At 37.4% G+C, this 14,001-nt stretch overlaps 1 protein-coding gene and 1 long non-coding RNA gene across 2 annotated transcripts in view; one reads left to right on the forward strand and one right to left on the reverse strand.

Moving 5' to 3' along the window:
* The window catches only part of PTCH1 (patched 1), a 92,176-nt gene that overhangs the window by 46,077 nt on the left and 32,098 nt on the right, over nt 1–14,001 (forward strand). Inside the window, exons 9-13 of the mRNA XM_088129946.1 lie at nt 513–644; nt 1,168–1,323; nt 2,690–2,788; nt 3,851–3,976; nt 13,504–13,622. Of these exons, the coding sequence (XP_087986072.1) occupies nt 513–644; nt 1,168–1,323; nt 2,690–2,788; nt 3,851–3,976; nt 13,504–13,622 (632 nt within the window). The remainder of the gene's footprint in view (nt 1–512; nt 645–1,167; nt 1,324–2,689; nt 2,789–3,850; nt 3,977–13,503; nt 13,623–14,001) is intronic.
* LOC148213808 (uncharacterized) lies at nt 8,826–13,522 on the reverse strand. The gene is made up of 3 exons (XR_015793728.1): nt 12,327–13,522; nt 10,658–10,790; nt 8,826–9,589 (listed from the first exon to the last, which is right to left on the reverse strand). It is a non-coding gene; the product is annotated as an uncharacterized LOC148213808 (long non-coding RNA).

Consider the following 14,001-nt stretch of genomic DNA (forward strand, 5'->3'; position numbering starts at 1 on the left):
TGAGGTCATGTGACATTATCTGGCCTTTGTTTCCCAGGCATTGACCTCTGCTGAGCTGCTTGTGACCTCTTTGAAGTGTCCAGCCAATGAAAAAAGAGAGGACTACTCTTAAGAATTTGTTGTTTTTAGATTGGGTATAACAACAAATGAGTTGTAGACTTCTGGACGGAATGCAGAAAACGGGGCAGGAGGGGCAGAGTGAACCGTGAGCCTTCTTCAGTTTCACTATTTTAAATAAATTGCCATTTTCCTCTCCTTCAAGGTGTACATTCTTATTTGATCTGTAGCAGCCTGCTGTGGCTCTGATCAAGTATGGCAATTATGTAACAAAGGGTCAAGGATGCATCTGCAGTGTTTGTAGATGAGAATGCCTGTGCGCGAATGAGAAGAGAGAGGGCAACGGATACAGGGAGGACAAGAAATACAGAGTTAGTGCCAAATATAAATCCTTTGCAGAAGTGTATCACAGTGACTTCCTTTTTGCAATTACAGCTCCAGTCTTCTTTTCACAGGTTGCTCATCAAAGTCTTGCGCAAAATTCTACTCAGAAGGTGCTTTCCTTTACGACAACGACTCTGGAGGACATCCTAAAGTCATTTTCTGATGTCAGCGTCATCAGAGTTGCTAGCGGCTATCTATTAATGGTAAATTGGATATAATATTAATCTTATGCTTCTTCAGTCTTCTTCAAGCTGAGGCCATCCAGATCTGGAAGGGACCAGGCTGGAGAAACCTGTAATTCATGATGTACCACTACATGATTTTTTTATGCTAAGTTGTCATACAAATCATCCTTACAATGTTTTTAACAGCCTTAAAAACTGCATTTTTATGCCACTTGCTCACGTCTCATATCCAAAGAAGATCTGTGGTTCATTAGCGTGAGCACATACCCAGCTTGGGATGGGGCCACAGGGTTGTTCTTTGTGGTTTCCTCTTAAATGGTAACAGAACTGAAAAGATGTCTGCTTATGATGTGTGGAGGTGGGATTCAAACCTAATGACAGGATTAGACAAGCAAAGCCATTGCTCTATCTCACTGCTGCGTTCCATTAAAAGTGTATTTTGTTGTTGAAAGTTTTGGTCAGGAAAAGGAAACATTAAACTGGCTTTCTCTAATGTCAGGCCTGGTTTGGGGAAAAAAATGCTCTTTTGTTCTGCTTACAGCTTGCCTACGCCTGCTTAACCATGCTGAGGTGGGACTGTGCTAAATCCCAGGGCGCTGTGGGGCTGGCAGGAGTCTTGTTGGTTGCCCTCTCAGTAGCTGCAGGATTGGGACTGTGTTCCTTGATTGGGATTTCCTTTAACGCTGCCACAACTCAGGTATTAAACAAACAGTTTGCAAGGTGATGCACTGGAATGTCTCATATTGAGGGTGGTGTATGCATGGAGGGAGCAGGATGGGCTGTAGAAAACAACCTCAGAAGTTTGAATTAATATGTTTACTTAAGACCAACATATCTGAGGTTATTTAAGTCCCAGAAGACCTCTAAATATGGCATATGGTTCTATGGAATATATATTTACATTTCACACACACAACAGAACTGCAGGTTTGGCACGGCATGGGTCGATATCCAGCAGAGTAAAAGAGGGACAAAAAGGGTTTATAATTTGCACTGAAATTTTTGAAAGGAACTGGTTGTTAACTGCAAAGTAAAGAGGGAAAGGCTGGATGTTGGAGACCTGCACTGAAATCTCCAGTCAGCCAAGAAATTCAAATTGTCCTTGAATAAGCTCTGTTTCCAAAGGCAGGATGTGCAAACGCAAGTGCTGTGAAAGTGCATACTATGACACAATTGGCAAAAAGTTTTTCACCTCACCTGAGGAAATAATGATAGTAGTAGTAGTAGTAATAATAATAATTATTATTAAATTATTATTATTATTATTATTATTATTATTATTCAACAATTTATGATCCAAAATCAGCTGTGTCAAGCAACCTTCTCACTCTCCCTAAGGGTAGGACCGGCTAGTTTATTTATTCTTGTTACATGTTATTGATAGAACATGTATGATTAGATATAAGGTCCTTCTGCTTATGGTTTAGGGCTATGGGGGTGGTGTGCAAGCCTGAGGACTTTTCTCAATCTCAGTCTAATGCTAAAGCATCATCAGTACCATCTCTCAGCTTCAACCCCTGTAATCTAGCTTATAAAGTAGATTTCACAACATTGACCCAAGATATCCTGTTGACTAACATGAAGAAGCTTTATGCCCTTTCCTGTTCCATGTGGAAATCAACATCCTTGAAATTTCATCTTTTGTCATCACTGTCAGGGAAATGGTATTCTCCATTTCACCTGAAGACAGCAGACTGAAGTGAGGGAAAAAGAGATCCTGTGGTACATATCCTTCAGTATTAGTTGCCCAAAGCAACTGGCTCATTTGGCTGACTGTAAAGATAGACTTGGGTTCTCATGAATCCACATGAAGACCTGTTACCCTGTATTGGACATGACAATATGATGGGGATCACTGCCTGAGGAGAAACAGTCAATGGTGTTAATTATTGTGTGCATAAAGAATTGTGCCTTCTTCCTAACTAAAATGCCTCAAGATTTCTGTTTATGTCTAAACTGAAGGGTAAGGCTGGACTTCCTTATCATACTTCATTCCCTTGTTCTCTGGTTGGGTATAAAACATCTTAAAAACAGATTTTGCTTACTGTCTCCTTTTTATGCAGGTTTTACCCTTTCTTGCTCTAGGAGTTGGGGTAGATGATGTCTTCCTTTTGGCACATGCATTCAGTGAAACTGGGCAGAATAAGAGAATTCCATTTGAGGTAAATTCAAATATTTCTTATGTTATGTTAAGCATTCAGCAAGTTCACTAGCCATGCACTTTAGTTTTTCAGCTGACAACATAAATTGAGCTGATTTCTTATGTTGCCCCAGTTTATCAGTCTTAGAACTATGCACAGTAAACTAACAGCAGTATAAATTACCAAAGATTGTGGAATGGTTTTCCCAATTTTCTCATTTTTTTTTGACAAAAACAACTAAATGGGCATTACCGTCAAAGATCATAATACATATTAATTTGATTATAACCCTCCAGTAGAATCTGGAAAGATTATGATTAATATGTTATTTTAGAGGAATGAAATGCTGATTATGGATTATATTTGTGGTCAATTCTTGATTATTTACGAAAGTAGATTTTATTGTTCAAAGAAGTTATTTGGATAAATTGAATTGAAACCTCAAATCATTCCCCCAAAAGTTTTTTGAGAGCAATTATTCTGTTTCCATTCTGAAATCAGGCTAATTCTTCTATAGTCTTCTTTAGAAATTAAGGAGAAAGTTATTCATAGTAAGATTTTGTACAGTAGAATCAGGTGCAAAGGTATTTTTTGTTACCCTTCAAAGTGTCATTGTCTAATATTAATTGTGCCTGGCTCTTTGAAAAAATACAGTCTAGATATCCAGGGGTCCTAAAACAAGCCTTTTTGGTGCCCAACCTAGGCTTTTGGAACAGCTTCCTCCCCTCCCTAAAAAAAGCCCAAAATGGCCCCTCTGTTAACCATTAAAGATGGTTGGTTCTCTTCTGCCAAGCTTGTGGGACATAGAGTACTATACTAGGATGGTGCTGCTTATTAAATGTCTAGTTTTGGTCTTAATGTGTGATGTTGTTACGGTTATTTTTATTGCATTTGTTTTTATTTGCTTTGAGCCACCCAGAGTCTTTTATTAGGGCAGCATACAAATTCTGTTAAATATCTATCCATCCACCCACCCACCCACCCACCCACCCACCCACTATCTATTTCTCTATCATATTGTAATTGTGTAGATTATGTGCTGTTTAATTACTCATTGATTCTACAAATATATATATGTTTCAGGATAGAACAGGGGAATGTCTGAAACGCACAGGTGCAAGTGTGGCCCTTACATCTATTAGCAATGTTACTGCATTCTTCATGGCCGCCTTAATTCCCATTCCAGCTCTACGGGCATTTTCACTCCAAGTAAGTTCATAAAGCCAGGTCACGACATTTAATTTATTACTTCTCAATACAGTCCAGAGATGAAGTCCTTCAGGTTCAACACAACTGAGCGGAACTGGTGGAGGAAAGCTGGCTGAGGGCATAGTGTTTGGATTGGATGAACAGCGCAGAAATTCCCAGTTAGGGAATGATTCTGCAGGGAGTGAACTGATATCATGTTGACAACATGTTCTGCACTGACATTCATATCAGAGGAATATAGGTTAGAGCAATTTCCCCCAGTCTGACTGGGGACAATAACGACTGTAGCCCAAGTTTCCAGAGGGCATCAGTTTGGGGAAAACTATTATAGACCATGTTTAATTCTAGAAGTGCTTCTTTTCATGAGTGTGGTTTAACTGAAACTGCCTAGGAGAAATTGTCTCCTATATGTAATTTTTGAATTTATGTTTTAAAATATAGAAGATTTACTATTTCTTTAAAAACCTGATAGACACAGTAGAAATTGTGAGCTGAAAGTGAGAACATTAGCAACCTTTTCGAAATGTGTCTTAAAAGCTCTGAAACTAGCGCATACTCCATAGCAGGTACATTTATTTCCTTAGAAGAGGAGAAATATACTTTTCTTAGATGAAAGGTGGATTTTAAAGATGAGCCTATGAGGTATGTGGCGGCCTTGTGGCTGCAAGTTCCTAGCCACAATATTTGGAATTATGTGCTGGGGTAAAAGAGGAAAGTAGCGTTCGGTTGATAGAATGAAACTGGAACTTGTAGAATTATCTTTGTAATGCAAACACCAGGCAAAGTGGGGCAAAAAGACACTGCATTTTGATAAGTTCTCTAAACGTCTTACTGTTGTGAATGAGGCCTGCATGCCAGATTCAGATGTGCAATCCACATCTCTATAAGTGAGAGGTTTTTGTGTGTCATATACAGTCTCATGTTGAAATTAATCTGATTCTTTTTTCCTCTGTTTATCAAAGAGGTTTGGTTTTATTAAAACAAAGCATAGACCTTGATGGCAGAATTCCATAGAGATAGGCTGATAGAAAGTGGTGTTTCTTTCTCCCCAGCATCCTCTGATTAATATATTGGAATCTCCAAGAAGCTGGAGAAGTTCAGTTAATAGAAGCAGAGGAATAATTGTTTCAGTAGTCTTTTGATTTTGTAGAAATAGCTAAAACATATAGCCAGGAATTTGTGCAAAATTTTTTATTTCTGTGTGCTGAGTTGTGCTAAATCTCAGGTTCACTATGTCTCTGTACCAGTTGTAAAGTGGAATGTTTAATCTCAGTTCTCAATCAAATATCAGGCTGTGTTCATAAAGATAGCATTTCTCTTTAGAATTTCTTGTGATCTCTAATAATAATTTGAAAACTCACTAATATCTTCTCAGAGATTTTGGCAGAGAACGTTGCATTTGTAGCAGACTACCATCAGTGGTCTATCGAAAGTATTGTGTTTTCTTTTGAATCCTCTTCTTCCTTCTTTTTCTTCTTCTGCTTTAACTGATTGGTAAGCCAGTGTGCGACCAGTTCCTTCCACATTGAATGTATGCATTTTAAAATTTGAAATTAAAAAGAGGTTGTTTTTTTTTTTTACATTTTGTATTTTCTTTTTTTAAAATAAAGTTTTATTTTGTTTATGCTGTGAGATTGCTATGTCTCCCAAGGGATGGAAAGAAGAGCTAAATCCTCTAGTCACCATGCCTTTATACTACATGGCCAGGAGGTGGCATGGTAGAAGTTATTTTTTTGTATTTTGAGCTTTTAATCACCAGAAGAGCAGCACAGGGTGTGAGAGTCCTATTTCTCTCACATGGCAGGATTAGGGATGTGCATCAGATGAGGCACCCCTGGAAAGATAAGTGGTGGCAATAGCAAATGCTGAGCTAATACCCCAACTCAGGACAGGGAACAGTGTGTGAAGACCCAGAGGGTTTCTGGGAGAGGAGTTTTAGAACCTCCAGCCTTCCACCCTGCAAGCTTAGCAATATTTTACAGTTAAAAAATGAATTGAATATCATTATTTATATATTAAAGACATGACATATATGTGTACGTATTTTTCAATCTTTCTGTTTATGTCAAAGATTCCCACTCAGATATTGGAAAGGGTAGAAAATTATGGAGCTTACGCATAATGAAGCACATTTCTTCTCTATTGGTCTAGTGGGTAGGATACAAACCAATAGGTTTGAAATTAAGGAAACAGGACTTTGACCTAGCTTTGAAATGACTTCCTGCTTATTCAAGCTGTCCAACGGTGGAACAGACTGCCTCAGAAGGAAATACATTTTTCCATATACACAGGCTAGTTAGGAAGCTATTGGAAATGTAACAGCAGTGGATTTCCTGGATTGGCAAAAGATCTGACTAAAGACCTTTGAGACCCATTTCTATGATTTAATAGGTCAAATTAAATTAAATTAAATTTAGATTAAGTTAAATTTAAATTAAATGCATAATGCTTAGCCAGGATTTTTAGCTATGGCTTGTTGAACAAGACATAAAAGTTTGGCTTGCACATAATACAAAATTGGAATAGGCAGACTCATACTAATTGACCAAAAATAAATAAAATAGCATACATTCTACTACTGTCTCTATCATGTCACGAACTGTCTAAAGACATTGGTAATATGCAAAGGAGTTTGAATGAAATAAGAAATTCTCAAAATTCAGTCCCTCTACTTTCACTCATTGAGATGATATTCTGAATTGAAAATGAACATCCCATATCTAGATAAGTATCAGCAACCCTGTTCTCAGAAACTGACTGGACTACTATGAGTAATAGCAGTTTTGGTGATTTTCCTTCTTCTCAGTCCCTGAAAGAGAAAAATTCAGCCCTTACACCTCAAGTAAAAAGGACACTTAACCATAATTTTATTTGAAATGGTAACACCAATCTTAATCAGTCTTTCCCCTGAAAGTTATAGTGCTAGTTAAAATCAATTTCCATTCATTGTTCTAACTATTGTTTTATGGACCAAGTCTTCAGATGCCCCTCTGATCTGTTGATATTGGCTTCTATAGTCTTCTCATTTTAATTCTTATTTTTTCTGTGTGTGCTGATTCTCCTCATCACGTAATTTCTAAGTTAGGAGATTTTCTTTTAAATCATCTAACCACTTCCTCTGAATTAGGGGAATATGATGCCATGTTTTCATGCACCATCCAGATTTGTCTAGTGTTAGGTCACATTTTAAACTTTTAGTTTTCAAAAGCATTTTTATGTAAGAGCTATGCGTTCCAAAACCCAAGTAAAGCAGTAAATGTGAATATTATCCTTACATGCTGTGATACAAACCATGTAATCCTAATTATATTACATATTGCAGGTGAAATTATATGCAAGTTGACTTATAATGATTGAGTATGTTGCCATGAAAAGAACGAAGAGGAAAGGAAAGGATAGCAAAACCAAATCCTTTCTTGTCAGCAGTTGGTATTTATTTTCTTGTCCACATTTGGTATTTATTTTACTTCGTACTTTACCAGGTGTGGTCAAATTCAGATGGTGCATTTCACTGTGGCATTCAGAATCAACAGGCAATGGAAGTTGCTTTTGGGTGGTCTGTTTGAAAATGTGGAATTTTCTACAGCTCTTCACCCTGCCTTTGCTCATTTAAAGACGAAGATTTATTTTATGAAGAATTCCTGTCTGTCCCGGAAACCCTCCACAGCCAAGTTAAGAAAGCATAGCAGTATAACAACACCATTACTTTTCTTTTCAGTAATGTTTATTGCTGTTTCTCTATATAGAAGTTCTATATCAGATGGGCTTAAACAGAAAGTTGCTTTGACCTTTTTCTATCTTCTTTCACTTTCCTTGAGACACTAAGAGATAACAATCAAAGCCTTATTGGTTTTTGAAGCTCAATATCAGTAAAATAATCCAACTGCTGAGAAAGGAATAAATGACTTCCTGATAGGGTGAAAACTCAACATCTGTGTGTGTGTGTGAGAGAGAGAGAGAGAGAGAGAGAACAAACTGCTTTTGTTTCAGGTAAGATGGTACAGTCTCTATACCACCAGAGTATTGATTTAGCTTAGTTCAAACAACTAGCGAATGGAATGAGAGATCATTTTGAAACTTTCACTGGATATGATTTTGTTATACAGTAAACAGATGCCACCAGTGTGTAAGTCAGACCTTCAGATTAATTCTCTCTGTAGTTATATCTTTATTTTGTTCATATTTATTTGTCATGTTGCCCCAAGCAGGGACATCCATGGTGGTATGCATGCAACACACATTAAAAGAGCCACAGCTTCAATCATATAGTTGCAGCCACCACCTTGCTTCCCAGCGGACACCCCTGGTCCCAAGCACCCATAAGTGAAGTCCTTCCTTTTTGAAACTATTAACACCTTGTTAGATTGAATACCTTTGGAGCTATATAATACTCCTTAAATGAATCCAGACAAAGTCATGCTGATATTCTGCACTTCGCTATTTATAAAACACTGTTTGGCCATGGGCAAAAACAGCTGCTAAAAAGGAAAAGGAGGGGAATAAGGTTCTTTTTACTTTATCCTGAAAGTAATGTGTTTGATTTGCAAACAAGGGGAAGTGACATAAGCAACATTTATATGCTCTTGCATTTTGTAATGTGGATGTATTGGAGAGGTACAGAAAATATAAAACTATGTTCTGCAATGGGATGGGAGGAATGGTAGAGTATCAGTCAAGTACTAGGAAGCCCTACTTCTATAAGATCAGGGCTGACCTTTTACCCATGTCAGTCCTGATCCTATAGAAGTAGGACCTCCTAGTACATGGTTGATACTCTACCATTCCCCCCCTCCATCCCATTACAGAACCTCAACACAAGTGACTCCATCCCATTACAGAACCTCAAGACAAGTGACTCAAGAATATGTCTCCCCATACCCAGGTTCCATTGCATATAGAATGTAATGCGTGAATAGGAATACTTCGTTTATCTGTATATGAATATGGGAACTCCCTGATGATGGATATTAATTGGCCATGGCATAGTAATGAAAACAAGGGCAATCTTTTCATGGTCAATGGCTTTACATTTTTTGCAGGGGGTCCAGTGTACAAGATGATGGAAGGTAGCTGGAATCCAGGTTTCTATTTCTTTATGCAGGAGGTTAGTTTAGTGGGATTAGGTTTTTTTTTTTTTTAACTATATCCTAAATTAAGGCCTTCAAGTACAGTTTTTGCGTGGTTTTGCTCCCAAATCATAGGAAACCAGACCATCGATTTCTAACACCTCTGATTGAAAGTAACTCTGGAAGCCATAAAATAGATCACTGAAACGAAAGGATAGTTAAAAGAAACCTCAGGGCACGACCCTGACAACTCAACTTCTTTGGAGCTGATCAGGCTCCTCAACGCCGACTCGACAAGTTCCCAGCCACAGAAATACCTGGACTGTTTCATTCTCGAGCGCAGCAATTCCACAGCCGGAATACTTCTTACATAGTAAAGTACATATCAGAAATTCCAAAGAAACCAAAAATCCCCAGTGGGACTTCTTACCTTAGAAAAAGAGTACCTTCTTACCTTAGAACTTTGAAGCAATGGTGTGGGTAATACCTGGAAGGAGCAGCTGAGAGCAAATGTTCAGCTTGTCCCTTCCCGGCCAATGCACCAAAACTGTCAGGGAAAAAAACCACGTTAAACACGGGAGGCAGATACACCATAAAACAAATCACCTCAAAGCTCTAAGTTCTTCTTAAGAGCTTTATTAAAAGTTAGTTCAGCAAGAAAGTAAAGTGCAATCAATAACATACAAGGTACTTACTTAGATACACATTGCAATGTGGACAGACAGGAGCAGGCCGTCACTTGGACAGCCTAACCCGTGTGGGTGGAGACCCCCAAATTGCAATCCTTTTTATCCTTTAAAACCGCAAACCACAATCATGACTCTTAGGATTGTCATAATGTCCCCAGAGCTAATTTCACCACACTTTCCCGTTCCCTTCGTCCCTTTCACATCTATTCCCATCAACAAGTCTGCTTATTTAACAGTTTGCTCTGGTTTTGCAAGGATTATTTCTTGTCAGTGCCCCACAGGTCATCTCCAAGCTAGCCCTTGCTTTTATTATTAAATGTGATTAAGCAACATATATCTATATCAAAATAAGTTTTAGGCTACCTGCATTTTTCCTCTCACAGGTTTGGCTTACATAAGGCTCAATTCCTGTTCAAAGTTTTTATTTTCACAGGTATTTTATCACTACCTTTATCACTTATGGTAAGTCTTAAAGAATTAAAGTTTCAAAGACTTACCCTGTGTTCCAGCTTGATTGTTCTTAAATTCTACCTGTGATATGGATACCACCAATTAAGAACCATTGATTTACACTATCCTGTTTCTTCCCTTATAACTACTTGCAAAAACTATGGTATGGTCTGTTTCCTATAGTGAGAGCCTTTGTGAGAAACAAAAATATATCATCTTCACTTGCTTAATGGTGCACAGTGCCCTGTTAAGTACATGTACATAGTGGGAGGAACAGTGCCAGCTGTTAAGACTCATTTATCATCTTACTCCCACCTTTAATTTTGGTTGCAAATGCTGGGCAGGGTGAGAGAGGAGGAAAATATAACATTGGAATGCCATGAGGAAGAAGATGCATGTGGTTAGCAATAAGATGCAAAGCTGGATGTTGGGTCTCTTCATCTGTCATATCTGTACCAAACAATACACCCACTTACCTTGGGTGGTCTGTAAGGAATGGTATACTGCAATACATGGTCAGGACACCTCGCTTTACTTTCTCTCTCAATAACTTCAGCTCAGGTCTTCATTATTTTATTTCAGTAAATACATGGGGCTGCAGCCACTATACTGTAAAGCAGAAGATTACCGAAGAAATGCTTAATTAACTTGATTTATAGCTGGTGTCTCAATGCAGAACTTATATATAAAATGTTCTAAATATTTATTTCTTATTTATTTCCTATACTTGGATGCTGCCCATTCCTGAAGGCTCTAGGCAGCTAACAATTTCAAAAACAACAACAACAACAACATGAAAATGGTAATTTGATTAGGTGGCTCCATTGTTTATAATATGATGCTCTCTCTTAGCCTTTTATAATAATTTTTTTTTAACTTTTTGAATGTTTTTAAAATTGTTTTTTATAGTTGTTTGTATGCCGCCCAGAGTCACACTATGTGAGATGGACAATCATATAAATATGATAAATAAATGAATAAAAACATCCCCAAAGACCCAATATGTGCAAAAATAAAAATTCAAGAAAATATAAAATTAGGAAATACAAAAGTCATGTGCTTGTGAACCCCACCTTTAATCATAACACACCTCTGCAAGATGGAACAGGTGGGTCTTCACAGCTTTCCTAAAGCCAAGAAGGGATGAATATTCTGTGCATAGTAAAGCTGTCAAGTACACTGAGCCTTTCTTTATTTGTGAGCAATGATTCCAGGAGCTTTGCACACTTTAGGATTAAGAAAAATAGCTTCCCACTAGTTCTGTTGAACTCCAAAGGGAAAAGTATGAGACTTTCAGATTTACCTTCCTACTGATGCGTGACTTGAACAAAGGTTGCTATCCCCAGTAGCACAAGGGTGCAGTAGTTTTCAGCCAACTGAACCAATAGTGGTTCGTAAACTGGTGGTAATTACCCATGGGGGTAATTTAAGCATATCCTGGGGGTAATGGAGCAATTTCTTTGAGGGCCCATGGATACCCTTTTATGAGAGTCAGTTCTGGTAATGTTTCAGTCTGGTATAAGCTACCATTTTATTTTCCTGCAGCATCCCAGATAAATTCTGGGGACCTTATTCTTACAGGAATGTGTTTGTACTTGTGGCTTTGAGTGTTGATTGAAACTGGCTATTCTAAATCTTTGTAAGTCATGCTTTATAGCTTAGTGATTTGTAAATGTATTGTAAATGTGGTTTATATAATAAGCTGTGTTTAAGCAAATTATGACTTAATGAGATTGGTGAAGGTAGCATAAATTAGGGGTAGTGTGGGATACTGAAATACAGTCTTAGCCAATATGTTGTTATTAGACACCAGTAAATGAACTGGAGGCAAACAATGCAATCCCTTTCCTAAAATCAAACATGTCTAGTCTGGTCAATGCTGGAACAGGAGACTTCCTAGAAACTCTATAAACACATAAATATAACAAATAAATGAAAAGAACCATCTTTTTTTCTACCTATTGTGCATATCATTCTAAGTGAGTCTGTCTTTTCTTTGTTTTGTTTTGTTTTGTTTATTTATTTATATATATATATATATATTTCAAATTTGGTCACCGCCCATCTCACTAGGAAATGAGTCTGGGCAGTTTACAGTAAAAACAAAAAATATTAATTAAAATACAATACAAATACAATACAAACCTTGAATAGTTGGTAAGTTCCAATTAATGTAGGTATTCTGTTGGGAAAAGTGTACATATTGAATAGCGATTGAGTTACGAGTGTACTTTCAGAACATCCAAGGATGTATGAGGGAGAGGGGCGGCATACAAATTTAAATAAATAAATAAATAAATATTCTACAATATATCTTGGTTTGAAGTTGAATTGATATTCATAACTAGTGAATCTTCATTAATTGTTGTTTGGATACTGTACAAAGTATGCTCTGACATAATGCTTTCCTTGAATTTAATTTAGAACTCCCTTATTTTGCTAAAAGTAGCTAAAAAACTATCAGTCTGGGGAGATGAAAATTATAGTGGAAGGTCTCTATAAAACTGTTAGAGAACTTCAGGGAAAGAGTGTGGTGAAATACAAAGACCACACTGGATGGGTTGGTGAAGGTCCTAACTAAAGTTTGCAAACATTTTCTATCATATTTTTAAATCCAAAAAAAACAAGCCTCTATCAATATCTCTCTGGCTAAACTAGACATTTGTTTCTCTGACAGTTCTTTCTAGTAAGGTTCAAAAGAAGATTCTGAAGTCCTGACTCTGAACTCACATATCTTTGTATGTTGGGTGATATAAATCATGGGCTGTTTAAATGAGTGGACCACTCTTCTGAAACACTAAGTAGTGGCTAATTGGTCTTATAAGCACTGTTTCCACCAAAGGCCACTTCACTGGTTACATTATAGAGTTGTGTGTCTTGACTTGGAGCAAGTCTCCCTCCCTCCCCCTCTTTCTCTCTCTCTCAACAAACAAAGAAACAAACAAAATACTAAAGTTAAATTAATATGCAAATCACATCAGAGCTTTTCTCATTCTTTCGTAAGTTTGGTCTTTATTTGTCCTAGTTTCTCCCATGAAAAATGGATTTGAGACCTGGTAACATAGACAAGGATGCTTATTAGAACAATATCTAATTCTTCAGATTTCATTACTGAAACTATATCTACATTTATATTATGGAAACCTAATTGTTACCTGGCTTCCAGCGATGAAGTAGGAATAGTAAAATACAACTTCCTTCTTAAATTGGTCTTATAAGCCAATTTAATTAAAATTAAACTTTCTCTCTTTCTCTCTCTCTCTCTCCCCTAAATGTAGCCTTCGTATTGCTGATGTTCTTCTTTCTCTTTTTGGCTATACAGGCTGCTGTGGTTGTAGTATTTAACTTTGCCATGGTTCTGTTAATTTTTCCTGCTATTTTGAGTATGGATCTGTACCGCCGGGAAGATCGGAGGCTGGATATATTCTGCTGTTTTACAAGGTGAGATGGAAGGAATATTACAAAGATTACATCATTTTAAATGGACGTTTTACCACTGACTACTGTAGCCAGACATAATTATTCCTACAGTTCTAAGGTAGAATCACACGGTCTCTTTCAAGCTTCTTATATTCCAACTGCATGGAAAGCCAGAGCTGTAATGTCTGGAGCAGAAAACTGAGCATTATTGTACCCCTGGTGCCCATGAATTGCTATATGGTTGGAAGAGTTTGGTTGACCAGCTTTCTTATGGTAATATCAGTGCCATTAGGGAAGTTCTAAAAGCAGCCACAAAATACACTTCACACATCACTAAACTGTAATGTGTTTTGGCTTTGAGAGGTTTAGTATGTTTTGTTCTGCTGGCGAACTGGTATAA

Source organism: Python bivittatus, unplaced genomic scaffold, assembly GCF_059951505.1.
Source record: "Python bivittatus isolate LINGU-HERP-01145 unplaced genomic scaffold, Pbiv_v1 ctg000850_np1212, whole genome shotgun sequence".
In the NCBI taxonomy this organism is placed as follows: domain Eukaryota; kingdom Metazoa; phylum Chordata; class Lepidosauria; order Squamata; family Pythonidae; genus Python; species Python bivittatus.